This window comes from Marmota monax, unplaced genomic scaffold (genome assembly GCF_021218885.2).
Source record: "Marmota monax isolate L192 unplaced genomic scaffold, Marmota_monax_Labrador192_F-V1.1 WCK01_AAM20220418_F8-fsc00005, whole genome shotgun sequence".
In the NCBI taxonomy this organism is placed as follows: Eukaryota; Metazoa; Chordata; class Mammalia; order Rodentia; family Sciuridae; genus Marmota; species Marmota monax.
In genome coordinates, this window is record NW_026692254.1 from 2,349,233 (window position 1) to 2,369,309 (window position 20,077).

A 20,077-nucleotide genomic window follows, 5' to 3' on the forward strand; every position below is an offset into this window, starting at 1 on the left:
CACTAAATCAAATAAAATCAAATCATTGCATCAGTTTAATATTGAGTACCTGGCATCCATCAGGGGAGCCAGGTGAGATTTTTCAGCACTGGGTAGCAAGCTGAAAGAAGCAGCCTTCCTCTCCAGGGTCCCATGGTCACCTCTTTGAACACTGTCTCCCTCACAAATCTTCTGCTTTAGTTGCTGGATTTCATGTTCTAACCTACAAAGATGGGAATCACATGAATTTGTTCATTAACAGAATTTCTGGAACACATTCCTTCTGCAAAGCATTGTTTTAAAAAACCCAGGGTATTCAGACAAAAACTCTACATGCAAAGAGCTTTACTTTCTAGTAAAGGTGCTGCACACTTATAAGACAAGGTATGAGGTAAAAATAAGTCATAAGAAAGATCGAAGACAAGTGCTGCCACAGGGATTCAAAAGTTGAAGAATCTGACCAAATAAGGGTAAAGATAACTTGTACTACCTTCCAAGCATATCCTTGGAAATAGCTGTGAAGAATTCTGATTCCTTAATTCCTGCTTCAATAAGAGCTGGTTGTGGAGTACATAAGAAATTCTGTTGAATACTTCTCTTGACAAAGAAATTTATGCTTCAAAGAGCTTTCAGAAATCACCAATTTAGGAGGAAATTCATGGTCAGGCAGTTCTAAGTTGACTTAAAAAGACAGGGATAATATGGGCATCTGGAGTGATGGTGGAAGATGTTCCAGGTGCATACAAAGCAACACAAATGAAGGAGCTATGCCATGAAAACCAACCACTTTTGTGAGGGCAGAAGAAGAGGGGAGATAAAGAAGAGAAGACAAATCTAGGAAAGCAGATTGAGTTCTTTGACAAATTAAAATAACTATGAATCTTGGTTATTTTAATAACAACCAAAAAATTATCTCCAGTGAAAAGTGATACTTCTAATATGAGGTCAACTATGTTTACAGCCATCCTCCCACTGATCTGGCCATGCTTGAATCCAGGGCCATCAGGCTAGACTAGGGCCAAGCTGGCCAATAAATCTGGCCCCAGGGAACATAAGACCCAGTCACTACATGAAGGTGGGCAAGTTATTTCAATCTAGATCTCAATTTCTTTATGAACCAAATAGGAGTCAATTAATCTTTCAGTTCATTCAGCTCCAAAAATAAAATGCTGACACACCAAGGTGCCGCCAGCCCTCTGAATCTAAATTTCAGTAGATAAGAGGGCAAGAAAGCTAAGAGATGACTGGGAAATAGATCCATTATCATTTTGCGTGACACAAGTCCTATGTGACACAAGTCCTCAGTGGCTACATAAGCAAAGCAGGTTCAATTTCCCCATCTGTTAACTGGAAATGATGGTACTCTCTTCCACGAAAGAGTAAACGACAATGCACATATGGCATTAAAACACAGTCTGTGTTAACACAGGATCATTCTTTCTGGCTGGCATCATGAGTTATATTTATCATTATGAAAGGACTCTGATAAAAATATGTGATTAAATATGGGTACTGACAGTTTTCTTCTGTTGTCCCTGCTATGGTGGCAAGAGGGTTTTTCTAGTGGGGCTGCATGATACATGTTATTGGGGCTCTCAGAATTAGCAGGTAGTAGAAAAGAAGACAGTGAAATAAATTAAACCTTGTTCATAAAGTACTGAGAAGCCAATGGGAAAGCCAAGCTCAGTGTTCTGTTGTCCAATCTGATCCCACATAAATTTAATATTTCACACTTGTGGAATTTCACAAGAGGCCAAGTCAAGCTGCACAGCTAATCCTGACTTAGTCACGAGAACCCAGAGAAAATAAACACAATGGAAACACCCACAGCAAGCTCCAGGGACAGTACAGACAAAGCACAGAATCCAGAATTCACTGGCCCGAATTAGATCTTAGCAAAGTCTATTTCACCAAAACTCATGATGCTCAGGGCCTCCTTTGTGTGGCTTCTGAAGGAATGTTGATACTAGGAAATCCTTCCATAAAAATCACAATCTTACCTCCACTCTTATAGAGAAGTAACACTAAATCGCTGGTTGACAAAGTCAGTAACTTCAAGCTAAAAACTCGTGATGCATTCTTATTGCAAACTGCAGGACACAAATTGAGAGCGTGCCCTCCACTACTTCAAATTTCCTGAGGTAGGAGCTTTGTCCAGCAATTTCATTTACATAGCACACCTGTAATCATTTTCTTAAACCATTCACCCATTTCTCTGAAATAATAAGCTTTTTTATTGTTATTTTGTTGCTGTTTTGCCTGAAGGGATTACCAGAGAGCTATTATAAATATGATCCACAGTATAAGCCAATCATTTGGAGGGAAGTTGTTTTGACCTTTTCAGGAAAGATGATGGGCTACAGTAACATTTTTTAGTAGATCTAACTTTGTCATCAGCAAGTGACCCCATGCCTTTGTCAAATGAAAGCTTAAGTCTTAAGGTAGTAGACTGCTTCAGTTGGAGCCCCTATCAGAAGGTGGCCATGGATGGGAGAGGGCAGGTCCAGGCCCTCTAACCTGGGCTTTGGTTAAGGTCTCAACTGCTCAAAAGGTTTGGAGCTAAAAGAAAATACACAGACCTCTGATCTCAACCAACCCCTTGTATAGGTCAGGACACTGAGGCCCAAAGATGAAGGACATTGCCCAACGTCATCAATGTCACCCAGGCAGGAAAGGGCTGGGCCAGGGTATGATGTCTCCTTATAAACCTCCAAACCAGGTGCCACTGGCCCCTCTGAGAATCTTAGCATCATCTGTACAGAATTCGTGTATCTATTAATTTTAAGAACCTACTGTCTGATAAGCATGGAGACAGGAAACAGGCACAGAAAAATAAATATTCTTTAAAAAATTTCTAGTTTCCTAATTCTATCTTTTACAACACCCAAAACAGTAGTATATCACCAAGAATGCTTGAATATTACACTGTGTTCAAAATCAGCTGGAGAGTTTTGTTTGGTATGGTTGTTTTTTAATATAGAGTCCTTGATGCCTCCTCTCAAATATTTGAATCCTGAGAAGTAGGAGAAGTACTGGAATTTAGTTCTCCTCAGGTTGTGGGAATCAGTACATTAGATGTAATGCAGGAATTTTAGGAATGTCACTTTATTGTAACAAGTGCTAGCTCTAGAAGATGTGATGACATTACTGAGGAAGGGCAGGTGTGGGAACAGGGAAGGACATGAGGGAGGAAAGCAAAGAAGAGGGAGAGAAGGAACAAGGGGAGGAAGGGGAAGAAAAGTGGGAAGGAAGGAGGAATGCAGGGAGGAAAAAAAGAGGGTAGAAGAAGGGACAGAGGGGGCAAAGGAAGGGAATGAAAGGGAGAGAAGACAGAAGGGGAGGAAGGAAGGAAAAACAGAGAAAGAGAGGGAGGGGCAGGGAGGGGGAAGTAAAAGGGGAATCATGGCAGAAGTTTTCTTTGAGCAGTTGAGACCTTAACCAAAGCCCAGGAGCAATGGGCAAGGAATTTAATTATGATTTTTTTAACTTTAGGTCTATTGTTCCAAAACAAGGATCCTACGAAATGAAAGAATGTTTAAGAATACTTTTCTCAGGTTTGGTAAAAATAAGTATTTGCCTATGTATCAGAGAATATGTTTAATAATGCTAAGTGAAGTTAGCCAATCCTAAAAAAACAAATGCCGAATGTTTTCTCTGATATGAGGTAACTGACTCATAGTGGAGTAGGGATGGGGAGCATGGGGAGGAATAGAGGAATTCTAGACAGGGCAGAAGGGTGGGAGGGAAAGGGAGGGGGCATGGGGTTAGCAATGATGGTGGAATGTGATGGACATCATTATCCAAAGTACATGTATAAAGACCAAATTGGTGTGAATATACTTTGTATACAACCAGAGATATGAAAAATTGTGCTCTATATGTGTAATAACAATTATAATACATTCCACCTGTCATTTATTTTTAAAAAATCAATAAAAAATTTTTTAAAAAAGAAATTATTATATAAAAAAATCACTTAAAAAAAGACAGAAACTCCATGAGGAATAGAAAATGAGCATGATTTGGTTCCTATTGTAACCCATGTTCTCCCTACTCTACTCTCACCTCTCCTGGTCCTTCTCCAGGACCTCCTGCTGAGCTTCCAGGACATCGGTGCTACTGTTGAGACTAGCAAGCTTCTGCCTCTGCTCTTCTGTCTCCAGGCCCAGGGTAGAGCGCCTCTGCAGAGCAGAGTGCCTTCTCTCCAGTCTGGCCACTGCACGCTCCAGTGCCTCTCTCTGCTGCTTTTCCCGTGATTCTAGAATCTCCTTTTCCTTCTTCCTCACTTTTTCTTCCTGTCGTGCCACATTGGCAGTGAATTCAAAGGTGGCCTGGAGCTGCTGCAGCTGGCTTGCACTGGCTCGGTATTTCGCGAGCTGCTCTTCTTTTTCTTCCATTTCTTTTTCTACTTGATAAAGAGTGTTGTCTAAGCCCAGAGGACCTCTGTCAAGGATTTCAAGCGCTCTCTGCTTTTCTTCCAACAGAGCTGGCAGATGAGTTTGCAGGAGGTACTGTAGCTGGCGTTCTTTATATTGTAGCCTGTACTCTGCTGGCTTTATTTTCTCTAAATCTCCAGCCACATGTGAGACACTTGTGACACTAGCATCATTTTTTGCTAACCACTTAGATTGCTCCTCATTTTCACATTTTAAGCGCTGGAGGGTTTCCTGCTCTGCTAGGACTTCTTTTCTCAGGAGGTCTTTCTGCTGGACCAGGTCTTTCTCCAAGTTAGCTAGTTTGACAAGCTGCCTTTTCTTGAACTCCAAGAAATGTAGGTGAGCTTTTTCCAGATGCTCATCATCTTCCTCCTCCCCTCCTGCCCCAGCTTCCCTGGCCCGCAGGAGGGCTTCCCTGATGTCTTCCAGGTCCCTCTTTTCCTCCTCTGCCCGTTGGACCTCACTGCATCGCAGCAATGGAACCATCTCTTGTTTCTCTCGCAGCTGCTCCTCCAAGTGGGTAACAAGCAGCACCTGCTCCTTCTCCTGCTCCTCCAGTCTCCTTTTCTCCAGTTCCAGCTTGGCGTGCTGTTCATCTTTTTCCCGCTGGAGACGGTCCAGCTCTTGGAATATCTGAATCTTCTCCGCCTGCTCACTGTTGTTGAGTTCTTGGAGTCTCCGGAGCTCCTCTTTGACACGCAGAAAGCTTTCTTCCTCTTGTCTCTTCTTCTGCAGCTCAATTTCCTGCTGCTCTCTCAGCCGTTCCTCCTCAAACTTTTCCTTCTCTGCTAGCAAATCCTTGAGCTTGTTCTCAATGTGGAAGCTGCGGCGTTTGAGGCTCTCCTCCTGCTTGCGGATTTGGCGCTGCACGATTTCTGTCTCTTTGCGCTGGGTCTCCACCTCCTGCTGCATCCTCTCCAGCTCTGCCTTGTCTGACTTCTGCTTTTCCTCCATTTCTTCTATGAGTTTCCTACAATGCAGACATTGACCGATCATTATTTGATCACTATGTTAAATGTTGTTCTAACTTTTCCCTAACTGGAATGTTCTAAAAATGCATACGCAACACAAAGCTAAATTCTCCATTAAAATAAAAGAGGAGAAAGTGTCCTTCTTTCAAATTTTCAACAGCATGTCATCTGTCCAACATATCTGCCTAGTCTCCTGAAGTAGCCTCTGATATAATTTCTTTGTGGAGCTTAGAATCATAATGTGTTATGCATGATATAATTTTAAAAGCCCCCTGAGCTCAAAGAGAAAGAACCATGTCCAATTTAAATTTAAATGTGAATAATTTTATTCAGCCCAATGACTAAAACTTAAGACATTCAGTAACAAGATGACATTAAAATACTCATGCTGTCTTTAACTCTTGGAATTCGAATAGCAAAGTAGAGATAATAATTCATTGTTTCAGCTCAAATAACTACTTGCTACATAGTATTTAATCACTAGTTTAGGTAAACAGTAATCATCAAATGGCCCCAAATATTTGCTTATTAATGTATAACACTGAAAATAACTGGAGTCTCCATTAGAATGCTGAAATGCACAATTTTAGGGGTTACATGTGTGTTTTCTCTCAGAATACAAAATCCTCACTGAGTGCTAAATCAGATTTTAGGCATTGGCTTTGGCCTCCAAAGCAATGATACAGAATAAGATTGTGTATACATGGGCCTGATTCTTGTCTCACCAAACATCTTCCCTCTATGTTGCTGGAAACTAAACTGATTCATTTGTAACATTTACAATACAGATTCTAGAAAATAAATGGCTAGTTTGAAGATTCCCTATGGCCTTAGCTTCTACTCCAATATTTATCCACTTCTTCAGTTGTTAAATAGGATGGTTAAAAAAAAAAGGGAGAAAATACAGTTTTATCAACAAAGACTATTTCAGAGCATATAAACAACTTACCAAATCAATCAAATAGCCAGAAACACACATCCCTGGCCACATCCCACAAAAGAAAAGTGAGCAAAACAGGCAAATTATAGATGGGAAAATACATACAGACAAACAATATAAGGAAAAGTGTGTGTAAAGTGGAGAAGTAATAAGAAAATTTTGATCTTGCATTCATTCACTCTTTGATTCTTTTGGCTTTTTAAAAATTCAAGGAAGACTATTGAGAGAAGACATGTTTTTGAGTTAAGCTGAAACAAATATATATTTGGTGTACTAACCTGGTATATTAAATCTGCTTTCTGACTCTACTCCCCCTTTCTTACAAGTATTTGAAGATAAACTGCTTAAAAAACTAAACATGAAGTAAACTCAAACAGTTAAAAAGAAACCACCTACAGCCATTAGATACGTAAACGACAAAGAGCAAGAGGGAGGGCTGAAGCAGACACATAGGAAGTCAGTGCAGGCAGCAAACACAGGAGTAGAACTCAAATCCAACATGCCTTACCTTTTACTTTCTAATTTTTCAAGTTCTTCACGCTGTTGTCGCTCAAATTCAAGTCTAATAACATCAAATAAAAATAAAGTCACTTTTCTGAAAGTACTTTTCTCCCTCTTTATACATTCACATAATACAAAGCATCAGTTTTCCAAGTATTATTTTTAATTACCATGGATTAGCAAGTTTAAAACACATTCTTTGCTCTATGACTATAATTAGAAATTAGATGTACTTTTGGGTGCTTGAACACAGATTAAAGAGAACAGATTTGACTTAAAGAAAAACAAGTGAAGCACCTCTGAATTTTGAAAAGGAAGAATTAAATGTAACTTGTAAATGATAAGCATGTCTACCCAACTAAGTCACTGATGAGTATGTAAAAATGGAGAATCTCTACCTTAGACAGATGGGTCCTTTTATGGGGAAAAGACTGCCAGGGAGGTAGAGAGAGAGAGAGAGCACAGACATCAATTAAGAAAATTTAGCAGGAGGAAACATAAGGAGAAAAGCAGTAAGTCACTTATAAAGACAAAAGCCATGCACAAATTGAAATGCCTTCTTATAAATATTCCACTTTCCAACAATTTTATAAAGTGAAACACTCCAAAAAGTTCACTGTTCTGTTTTGTGCACTTCTCATGCTAATCATAGTACTCATAATAACCGAGTAACAATAATCATTGTTAACAGCAGTTGTATTTTTATTGTTTCATAGATTGTTACAGTACATACAGGTTCATCAAGATCCTCCTATAATTAATGGTTACATGACAGACGATTTACTGGAGATTAGGAGCTTGTGACAAAAATTCACACTGTGCTAGAAAAACAAAGTAATGCAGGTTGTTGGGAATTTTAAAACTTACTAAAATATTGAGAGCACAGGTTGGCTTCTCAAATATTAATTATTGTGAGGTTTCACTATTCATATTAAACAGCATGAACTATAATTCTTAAACTTACACATTTTCTTGTTATGTAGGTAGCAGAGAAATACATTAAAAAACTGAACTATAGAAAAATTCATTATAAATTGTGTTCCTTGGATAACGTGTAAATCCAGATTGGCAACAGAGTTACTTTTATAATGATCAAACATTTCAAACAGATCTCTTTCCAATTTAATTTGGGCTGTTTTTGAATGTAAGATATGTGGTTGCTTTTGTAAGCAAGAGTTATCTATGATGTAGCAGGTGCTGTGCTGGTTTACACATTAAGTCCCTTTGTCTTCCCAGGAAACATTAAGGGAGGAGAATATCGCCATTTTACAGAAGAAGAATCCAAAGCTCAGATATGTTAAAGAACATGTCCAAAATTATAGTGGTAATATGTGGGGAGCCAAGATTTGAACCCATAACACCATGCTTCCAAAACACCCTCTATTGACTCATTTTAAGAGAAGTGTTCTATTTTATGGTATAAAATAAATACACTAGCTAGGCACAGTGGCACAAGCCTGTAATCCCGGCAACTCAGGAGACAGAAGCAAGAGAATCTCAAGTTTGAAGCCTCAACAACTTAGTGAGACATTAAGTAACTTAGTGAGACCCTGTCTGAAAATAAAAACTAAGAAGGGGTAGGTATATAGATCAGGTGTCTGTAAACTGCCCTTGAGTTCAATCTCTAGAACCAAAAACAAATAAAAGAATGAACAAAATATTAAATCCTTCTTTGAAACTTGGTAGAGTTACATTTATCCTAGTGTCACATGATGATAATCTGCAGCTTACTATAAATATTGCCATACAAAAGAAGTCAGTCACATAAATATGAAGCATTTGCCATCCATGGAGCCCAGTCTAAATTTCATTATATTACATAGGTACAAGGCTTCATTAAAATTAAAATATGATCATTCTCTTTTATTTAACAACAAACAGAACCTTGGTCAATATTTTCAGTTTAGTATGTATAGACATATTTATCAAGCAAAAATGTCTTACTGAATAAAATACTTTTAAAACCCAGAGAATTACCCTAATACAATTACCTTTATTCTCAATTTTTATTTTCTGTGAATAATAGCCCATCAGTACACTTTGACAATGTCACATGTAGGTGGCACTAAGCAAATGTTACCTTGAGAGATGAAAGTGTGGATGAAAACCTCCCATCTGAGGATTATTTCCAAGATGCAGGTACTGTGATTGACACTCATCATGCACCACCCTCATTTTGTTTTCTCAACCTTGAAAGGTTGATGCATTTATCACCCTTATTTTACAAAGCAGGAAACTGAGGCTTAGCGGATATGATGAGCAGAGTCCAAGTTTGCTAGTAAATCAGTGCTGCAAACCACTACCACTCTTGCTAAGGAACAGCATGGCCTCAAGTACTCAAGGAGATCATAAAAATCTGAGTTATAATAGCTAACGTGACATTTTAACTGAGCCCCTACTTTGAAGTTTTAGGCAATGTGGAAAGCCAGAGCGTACAGTAGTCTGTAAAAGAGATGCAGCCTCTGGCCTGGTCTGTGACAGTCTGTGTGTCATATGCAGAGAGAAAACTGATCCCAGAATCTAGTGGGACCTAGAGTCAAGGCAAGCTCCCTGCTTCTAAGTATTACCTGTGCCATTCTTTCTCTTTCATGATCTGGGAACTCAAGAAATTCTCAATAAAACCAGATCTTGGTTTGCTGAGGGAGAAGTGGAAAGAAATGAAGCAGAACAAAACAACAGAAGCCAATCAGGAAAGGACACTGAAAGTTATATTAAAGATTTTGAACTTAACCCTAAGGATGGTAGCAGAAAAATATCTCGGAAAAGGGTTGTTGAAGAACACATACACTGGCTGTTTTGTAGAGAACACATGGAAGGGGAGCAATATGTGAATTCATGAGACAAATGAAGAAACTTGTAGTAACTTAATAAATTAGGAGACTTCTATGAAGGCAGGATCCACTATTTATAATAAGGGATATCCAACTGGAATAAAGAAATGAACATATCTTTTGATATGCAGGAGGTCAAGCTGACAAAATTCAGTAACTGGTTGAATTTTGGTAGGGGTGGTGACAAGAAAAAAAGAGTAAAAGATGAGCCTCAGGTTAGTGGCCTGGATTCAGAAAGTGTGGAAAGGAGGAACATAACCACCAAGAGACTGAGCTAAAGGGTCAGCAAGTCTGAATACAAATTCCAGTGGTTGTGAGACCACACATGAGTTACTTAATCTTGGATGTTTCATTTTCTTAGAAGTTAAAGGAAAGAACAGACCCTACCTAAGAGGGTTGTGGCCAGGATCAAGTGAGAGGACACATGGAAAATATCTGTTGGCACCTGTGCATGTTAGGTGTTCTGTGTCACCATCATGCTACAGTCTACTCTCAATGTTACAGTGAACTAAGGTAGGAAGGAGAACTGGGGAAGGAGGCAGTGTGTGTTAGGGGAGGAGGGAACTGTAGTATGAGCAGTAGTTATGCTAGTACTTAGGGTAGATGAACCCAGGACAGTTGTTAATGCCCATTGAAGCTACCAACCAATTCCCTCCACAGTTAGCACTGCTCTGAGTACTTAAGACTTAATTCCCACAATGACCCTACTCTGCCTTCTGGAAGATAAGTGCAGTTTCACATATGTTCAATTCAACAATTCCTAAGGGTCATCCAAATGGAGATGTCCAGTAGGCAATGGAAGACCAACAAAGACAGCTCCTCAGGCCCTTATTAAGGATGGGGATAAAGACTTTGAATTTGCCAGAGTGGGCTAGCAACTGAAGCCACAAGAGGGAGTGAGGTTACCCAGAACACACAGCAGAATGAGAATAAAGAGGCTTAGTGCAATGTCAGAAAGACCACTTATACACACACACATACACACACACACAGTAGTGATGGGCAGAGAAGGCTGGGTCCTCAAATGAGGCTAGAGATAAGCAGTCAGACACACACAGACATCAGGAAAGAGGAGGTCCTTGAGAACACACAGAAGAGGGTACTTCCAAAAAGAAAAGGAATCAGTGGTATTAAATGTTCAGGAATGTCAAGTACAAAAGAACCCAAGGAGCACCCCTTGAACTTAGCAACATGGAGGTCACTGGTAATCTTGAAGCAACCTTTGTCAGGTTTAGGGCAGACTGAAGTGGGCTGAGAAATGAGGTAGAAGAATATGGAGGCTGTGAGTATATATGCGGTAGAGAGTTTTCTCAGTGATTTTGCTTGTAAAAGGGATGTAGTAATTTTAGGAAGATGGATGTTCATTTTAACAGATGAAAGAAACTTGTATCTGTTTGATCCTGGAATAAACAAGCCATAAGGAGGGTGGGGAGGCGGGAGGGGAAGAGTCAGAGAATGGGTGGAAAAAACTGGGAGGAAGCAGAAAATATCTGATGGTCAGAGGTTTCCAAAATAAGAATAATAATGACTATGGGCAAGGGATTTGGAATTACTTTGGTTCAGATAAAATCTTGGCTCATATGTGACCGTGGGAAAAATCTCTCAACCTTTCTAAACTTGTTTCCTCACCTACAGATGGACTAAGAGGGAGGATCCAAGGAGGAAACACATAAACACTAAGATGTTAAAAAATATTAACTATTAATCCCATAGGATTCACAGTACAGGTACGAAAGTTACCATGAGAAGGAAAAGGGGGTGTTCTGCCACTGGGACAGGAAGGGAGGGATGCAAGATAAATGTAAAGCAGAAATGGGATTTGAGGGTGTTGTTCTCTTAAGAAGTCTGTATTCTCTGCGCAGTTAGAAACAAGGTCCTAAAAGTGAAGAGACATAGTGATGGAGTTAGAGGTGTAAGGGTCAAGGACACTATTTATAATAGGTGATAGGGCAGTAGGTAAGGGAACTGATATAAAAAAATGAAGGAAAACAGGGCTGGATGGGCATCAGTCAAGCTTTGAGATATGGGGGGAGAAAGTTCAATGGTCCTAGAAGTGGGACCCAGGAAAGTATAGAACAGAAGGACCATCTGAGCTATTGGGAAGAGGATGGCCCAATTGTTGGCAGAAGAACTTGATTCGATATTAATCAGGAAATATTAAATGAGGACAAGACTTAAAGGAAAGAGTAGGAAATCAAAGACATATCCAGAATAATTACTATCTAAGAAAAATGTTGCAGGATGGGTAATCCATACACAATCATCCAAGATAACAGCAGGACATAGAAAGATAGTGAAAGACTTTGAAGGAAGTATATGGAAGGGGAGCAGATGACAGGTGTAAGGAGGAGCAAAGAGTGGGACAGGCAGATGCCACACAGATGAGAAATGCTCCACAGGGCAGAGGAAGCAGCTGGGAGCACCTGGGAGGAGGACCTTAGAGTCTCTGGTTGATGAAGTCACTGGCTTTCCTTAAAGAACACTTTCATTTCATAACACTTGACTGGGAATAGAAAGGGTGATAGAGTCTTGGATTCAAGGCAACTGCCAACCTCAGATGCTTGAGGCCACAGCTTATGGCCCCTCATGAAGGGTAAAATCTATTGAAATGCAAGATCCAGAGTTCAGAAATCAGATAGAAATTCCCATTTTAATTCTTAATGAAGAAGTATGACTTCATTTCTGAGACCTGTTTCTGAATAGGGAAGAATTTGGTTGTTTTCAACTGAAAGCAGTATGCCTTTGGTAAACAATGAGTAACATTTCCTGAAAAAGAGAATAACAATTAAAAGATACTTAGTCTTAACTTAAAACAAGTTCACAAACAGTATGAGGAGAAAGTCATAATTATAAAGTTAGGGGTTATATTTTTAAATATGAGGGGATATGAGCTGTGGCAGATATAATGTAAGTATTACATATTTACTAATTATACTTTAAAATAACCCATTAAATTATTTCAAACAGCATACCACAGTAGATTGTAAAATGTAAAAGTGTCAGTATCGAAAAAGTATATAAACTATAATTGTATTCAAATGTGACTTCTTTAAAAATAAGTATAATTCACTATCTTTTCTGGAATTAACATGGCCCCAAATGCTAATTTCCAAAATGGTATAATTAAAAGGAAAACAACAAAAAGATATAATTTTTGTAGCTGTTTCAAGCATTTTAAAATGACCGAAGTGCACATATTGTGTTAGGTCCAACAAAAAAGCTCAGCATACAACCTATTTTTATCAGAAATACTCTCTTCTTTTCATTAAAAGACATCTAGCATTTTTAGGTGTAACTGCACATCTTGCAATTTACATTTCTGTTATCATCGGCAATAGAAAAAACAAGGGGGGGGGTAGGAATTTCTCAGCTCACACCATTACACTGAAAGTGAGACTGTGATTAGGAAGGAAGGAAGGAAGGAAAGAGAAATGTAAATGAACTAAAAACATAAATATTTGCAACCTTGTGGTGTCCTGATGGTGGTTAATTTAGTGCCTCTGATACCATTTCACTTTCTAAAAATAGAAAGGTGACTCCCCAAGTCCAGCCAGCACTTCATTGAGGATGGTTAGGGAAAGTAATGGAGCTGAGCTCCAGCACATCAGGCCTGGAAGGGAGATCTCAGCTGGCAACAGAGAAGAGCTGAAGCAGTCATAGTGGTAAAGTCCCCTGCATGAACGTTTTACTCTATTTTCTCAGCAGATATTTACCAGGTAAGGAAAAATTCTTGGTCAGTGGATAGACTTGGATTTTCATTAGGGACTTTTAGGTTACAGTCAATGCAGGATAGATTTCATGGGTATACAACATGTGCAGTTTGTGACTGAGCTATATGGGTCCCCTACACTTGATTCTCTGCTGCTGCCATCTTGTAATTCTTAGTAATGGTGGAGCCAGAGGCTCCATGTTTTCATTATGTAGCTGTTTCTGACCACACACATGCTTTCTCTGAAAGAACTATGGGCCTCCAGCCTGGAATGCTTGGTGGGACTCCTCAGTTCAGATTCTGATAAGGAATCAGGAAAAAGTCTAGAATGCAATGGAAGATGGTTTATCTTTCCCTGATCCTTCACTGGGTCTAGGTTCTTAACACAGTGGATTCTACAATAGTTTAGGCCAAGATCACTGACCTTCTCAACACCCTATAACTCCTCAGAAACTTTCAATCAGTCTCAAATCATCTTACAATTGGGAAAATCCCAAGGAAGACTGAGATATCTTAAAGATTAAAGAAAAAAGTTTGGATTTCAGTGCTGGTGTTTGTGCTGGTACTATCCAGTCTGACCTTGAGAACCTGACATTCTATAAATGATCTAAAAGCTAAATAACAAGGCAGATACTCATCAGGGTAAGCTTAGGGAAACTGATCAAAGAAAGCACCTGGCCATTCATTCAGTTGTTGATTCTTTATGGAAAGGCTTTACAGTCCTTCCTCTGGGTATCAGCTCTTATGTTAACTTTCACTAGCAAGCTAAGAAAAGCTGCTTTGCAAAGATGACTACAATTTCTATACCACTCACTCTAAATCACCCTTTCACTGCCAGGTTATTTTCCATGTCACATGTCAGGACATACAACAGGAAACTGCTGACAACTACAAATCAGAGAATGCGAATCAAGATGTAGGGGGAGAGGAAGAGTTTTCAAAATGTAACTTAATATAGAAGATTGTGAAATTAAATCCTTCTTAGCTAAAATTTGATAGTTTATAACATAAATATCAAAGGTACTCTGGGAATAGTTTTCTAATGACTTTTAAATTTCCTACTCTAGAAAGTACTAACACTTGCCAAAGAGCTAGTCTTAAGTGTTTTGTATTTCAAATGAAAAGTACCCAAAGAAACAATGATTGCTAAAAAAAAAAAAAAAACAGTAAAATTTGATACCATAAGCATTTTAATTGAGTCTGTTTTCAGCCTATTTCTTATAATAGTGGTATCTTTCTCTAATAAAACAATCAGAACGGACATTCAGAGATATTTCCAATAAAGCCCTAATATCACAGGCACTTTGAACTGGATGGGAACTCGAGATCACACACTCAGCTCAGTACACATCCCTGTCTTCTACCCGCTCCCTCCTATTTTCCAGGCCAGGAGACTGAGCCCCACGTAATATCAGAGAGAAGTCTAAGGTAACTTTCTTGTTAGAAGAACTAAGAGTAGAAAAGCTCATCTCCACCTCCACTTTAACATCTATCCTAGAATTCTTTCTCACCTCCTCTACCAAACCATAGTATTTTCTATCCCAGAAAGAGCCTTCCATATATTAAAAATAATTCATCTTTCTAAAATATATGATTCCACTGGATGGACCAGAAGAATGTGCCATAGACAATATTCCTGATATTTCATCCAGCCACGTATTTTGTGTGTCCAACAAACCTTTATCAAACTCCTACTAGATACAAAGCAGGACTCTGGGGAGAACACAAAATGGAAAAAAGTGCCTTTGGACACTCTTATGAGAGTAACTATAAGTGAAAGAAAACATGACATACATGAATCACAAAAGGTGATGTTCCTAAAAGGCACAACTTTCAATGGAGGATGGGTTACAGCTTTAGGATGAGAGGAGGCCTAGTAGAGGAGGTTTTAGCTGATGTGGGCCTTAAAAAATGGACAGAATTATAATGGGCACTGTACACTGAATTGGGAGCAAAAGTACAGAAGAAAAATAAAGGAAGACAAATGAGAGATACAATGAAGGAAACAGTATAAAACCTCATTTGTCTACTTCTGAGATTAAACAAAGGAAGTCATGAGTAATGCAACTGGGAATTTGGACTCTAAGCAGAATGTTCAAGCTAAGTTCAAGCTAAATCTCAGGGGCAAGCTTCCCTTCTACTGCCCTGTGCAGACCTCTGTCACGGCTCTGGGAAGGACACTCAGGAACTGCTGAGTGTCCATTAATTCACTCATTAATTCACTTGTTCAATATGCCATTCCAGGCACTGTTCTAGGAACTGTGAATTCAATAAAAGAAACTAATTCTTTGCACTCATAAAACTTTTATTTGGTTGAGGGACAGTTAAGTAACAAATAATGAATATATTATGTCATAGGTGCTATGAAAATATAAAGCTAGAAAAGAGGGTATGGGGAAAAGAGAACATGAGGAGAGAGATGCACAAAGAAGGGTCATTAGGATGCATCTGTAGCCACCATGAGAGGGGAATCAGGCAAAAACCAGAAGAAGATATATGAGGCTCACTCGGATCCCAGTAGCACAAATACAGTGAAAGCAGTGAAAAATAGCAGAGGGGGGATATAGGAAAACAACTGAGCTCAAGATGGAGCTAGGGCCTTACAGGTCACAGAAGGTGGGAGCTGTCTTCTCCTCCACCAGGGCTCCTTGAGGACAGAGCCCCTTCCATACCTTGGGTGACTATGTATGCTGAGGGCTGTCTGCAAGGCACAGAGTAGGTGTTCTACCAATGTCTGCCATAGATAGAGCTCTAAAGTCAGTGGTATGAACTTCAGAGCCAGAAACCCAATCACAAGGAGTCACAGAAGACCTGAGAGGAGGAGATGGTACCAGCCAAGGCAGGCCTCCTTTTGCCTTGAGAAATAACAAATTGTAACACTCCTCATCCCCTCATGATGAAAACAATTCACTGCAGCAAGTTTAGAAAAAACGGGTAATTAAAACAGTCCTATACCAGGATTGTTCCATCTTGGTATCAGCCTTAAGCCTTGACAGCCATATATATCCACACACAGCCAAAAGCCTACAATAAAATTTACTTAGTCATCATTTCCTCCTAATACATGCCTGGGACAAATTCCCATATCATTAACTATTACTGTATGACATAGTTTAATATCATAAAATTCTATAATATAGATATACCAAGATTTATTGACAGAGTCTCATGGAGATGGACACAGCCAACCACTCTGATAAAAGTTTGGTTAGTTTAAGAAAGAGGTTAGTTTAAGAAAGAAAAAGCAGTGCACATTCATAGGCAGCAGAAAAAAAGAGAGGAAAGAAGTCTGAAAATGTAAAAAGACTTCAGATATGCCACAGTTCTTCTGTGGTGACAATATATCACAGAAGCTTTATAAGTCTGCTTTACATATTTGTACGCCTTTGACACTGCACCAAGAAAGACAACATGCCAACACACCTAACCAGACACTGCTAGAAAGGTGGGCCTCTGTCTCTCCCACAGGGCTGACAGCAGACTGGAAGTATTCTCTGCTCTGTGTGTGTATTCCCATTCCCAGATCCCTGTGGCCATGCCTTTACCCTCAGCCCTAAGGTCTTCAACTCAATGGCTCATGCCTTTCTTCCCTTATTGTCTCCCTGAAATTTCTGCCTTCAGTCCTCCCCCATGCTTTGATTTAAGCAACAACTGCCATCAAATAAAGAATTCTGGGTGTGGATTTAGCTGACAAAATATGAAAGTAGGAGATTTATATAAGAGGATTAATAGCAATATTATCAACAACTTAGATGGGAAAAAAAGCTGAAATAGTTTGATGTGTTCCTAATAATAAAGCAAAATTTAAATAAATTATGACATAAAGACAGAATGAAGAATCATTGCCAGTGGCCTGGGACAAAGTTTATGATAATATGTTAACAGAAAAAAAAAGCAGAAGACAGGCTTGTATTCCTAACATGACCTCAAAAATTTTTAAATACTCTATATGATGTGTGATGTATAATTAAATGGACATACTTTAAAATATAAGCAAATAGGGGCTGGGGCTGGGCTTCAGTGGTAGCACACATGCCTGGTATTTGTGAAGTACTGGGTTCAATTCTCAGCACCACGTATTAAACAAAACAAGATCTATCAGCAACTAAAAATTATTTTAAAATATATAGGCAAATATTACCAATGCAAACCAATGATTATTTCTTGGTGGAAGAATTATAAACATTTGTGATTATTTATTCATTTCTGAGTGTTTTACTTTTTTGGTAATAGCATTTCCTTTTATAATGAGAAAAAATCACTTGCATTTTTAAAATCTACTCTGATTGTAGTAAGCACTTCACATCTGTTTTGCTTCTAATAAACTACAGCACATTTCTATTTATTTCAAACAATGATGACAATTAACCTTCATAGGTCATAAGATATAGGGGTTGCTGATAGTGACCAAACATTTGAGGTCACTGAGTTGGGAAATTGTTATTCAAGGTTGGAATTATGGTCTCTGATAGAAGGATGGGGCTGGACATGCCTCACCGGGGAATAATTGACCCATACACATGTTCAGGAAAGAATTACTCCTCAAACACCTACTTGGAAGAGAAAAATCAAACCTTTTCACCTATCATTACATGCATAGATCAGGAACAGACACATAGTTGTACCAACAGACACAATTACCAACTGTTTTAAGTGGTAATAAGGAAAGATGAAGAATGGAATGAGTGAAGAGTCAAGATGAATTTTGGATTCGGGTTGGTAAATCCTTTTTGAGGAAGTGACATTTAAACTCAGACCTTAGAAACTAATGTAGGAGTACGCCCTGTGAAAGGCTCATGGATACCTGAACAAGTGTTCCGAAAGGAGGAAAAGGCATATGCAAAGACCTTGGAACAGGAATGAATGTGTACAATGGAGCCCTTGACAGAATCAGCAGCAACAGGCTCTAATCAAATGAGTTAACAAGGATCAGAGAGTTGGTAACATGTAATCAAGTTAATCTGTTACTTCAAAGAATAACCATGCTGTCATATAGGACTAATAGGGAATTCACTGTCTTCCATCCTTGCCCACAGCAACCATCCATTTCACTAAGAAAAGTCCCATTTGCTCAGGTGACCTTCAAAACTGACTTTGGACAGTGCGATTATAAAATGAATGAAGCACAAATGCAGCCCACTCCTCAGAAAAGGCAATCATAAGTAACCAAATAAAGATAAAAGTGTTCTTTGAATTGAACAGCTCATCTTTTCGCCTACTTTGGAAATAGAAAGCACATGGTGCTCATCATTTAAAGTGGCTCACAGTGGAGTAATACTCAGGACAAGCAAGAAAAACAACAACAACAAAAAACAGCCAAGTCAGTAATTAACACTAATTTCAGTTAATGGAGGAAGAAACCCACTTCTTTCAGTTGCTTTCACCACAAGTTCCCTGAGACTGTATCTTAACAAGCCATTTAAGACAATCTATAGCAATTGTAAAGTTAGTAAATGGTCCATAAAATATGAGACAACTGAGACCAAAAACTGGAGAAGAAACCAGCATTTCAGCAACTGAAACATAAAAAAAAATTGTAAGGCCCAATAAAATAAACCAACAGAGACAAACATAGTAAATACATATCAGCTAAAACTCAGGCTAACCACCAATTACCAGCTAACATAAATATTGCCAACAACATGTATAAAACTTCCATGCTTAAGGCCAGTGAGGAAAAAGAAAAAAGATAAAACAATTTACAAAGTAGTAGAAAGCAAGAGAGAAGTGTGGGTAGCAGGGTATACTGAGCTTACAAGAGAATGTTATCTTTCATCCCAAAACATGCAGGAGGGACCATTTGAAAGCAAAAAATTTGTCAAGAATATTTCCAGCTATGATCAAATTCTGTTTCTGAAATTTCTCTCATATTGCTGTGAAGGGGAAAAAGAAATACCTCTTAGTTCACATTAGATTTCTATTAAGTTCCAGGTAGGATGCTGGGCACTCAGCAAACAACAAACTAGATTCTTTTGTCTGTTTTCTAGAAACTTACAGTCATCTACCATGAAGCCAAAGCTCAAAACAATGAAGGATGCAACCCTGTTATTGATGTCTTCTTATTTTCTCCCTAATGTGATGCATTTGTCCTCTCAGATTAATGAAAGGAGGGAGAACAGGAAGAAGAAAAGGAAAATGGGCAGGGAGGTGATAAGGAAGAAACAAGGATAGAGTGAGAGATGGGAGGGAAAATTAAACTTTTTTTTTTTTTTAATGAGTATGGCCAGCTGGTGAGAAACTCTTAGTACCATCTTGGTGCCTTGGGCTTTTTGAATCTGAATCCTAGAACAGTTGGTTCAGAATCAGGTTCCTTCTAGCTTTACATTCCAGGACTCTGCTTCAGTTCTTGAACAGGAAGCAGCAGGAATGTTGGTTCCAAGCTTATACAGCATTCTGCAACATCAGGTAACTCAGCACAGAAGAATCATGCCCAGGGAATGTTTCTGAAGAGAACCACTGCTGCAGGAACCCTCAATTCTATTTCTTGGGAATGAGCTTAGAACTTTGCAACATTTTGTGTGTTGAGGGGGGCAGGGGGGCATCACATATAGCATCAATGGGGATGTGTTCAAGTACCATGTATAATAATATGCATCAAGAACATTAAAACCACATACATTTCTGACCTAGAAATTCCACTTCCATTCTTCTTTACAAATTTCTTCATCCCAATAGCCTATGATAGCAGAAAATTAGAAGACAAAATGCCT

At 38.9% G+C, this 20,077-nt stretch overlaps 1 protein-coding gene across 7 annotated transcripts in view; it reads right to left on the reverse strand.

Annotated features, from left to right (window-relative positions):
- Kif16b (kinesin family member 16B) overlaps positions 1-20,077 on the reverse strand; it is a 304,004-nt gene that overhangs the window by 104,440 nt on the left and 179,487 nt on the right. For 5 of the 7 annotated variants that reach the window (XM_046434441.2, XM_046434424.2, XM_046434411.2 and 2 more), the window contains exons 18-21: positions 7,226-7,258; positions 6,835-6,888; positions 4,045-5,385; positions 50-202 (exon numbers count right to left, since the gene is read on the reverse strand). In XM_046434441.2, coding sequence (XP_046290397.1) covers positions 50-202; positions 4,045-5,385; positions 6,835-6,888; positions 7,226-7,258 — 1,581 coding nt within the window. The remainder of the gene's footprint in view (positions 1-49; positions 203-4,044; positions 5,386-6,834; positions 6,889-7,225; positions 7,259-20,077) is intronic. The other 2 variants (XM_046434431.2, XM_046434416.2) reach the window with 1 other exon arrangement.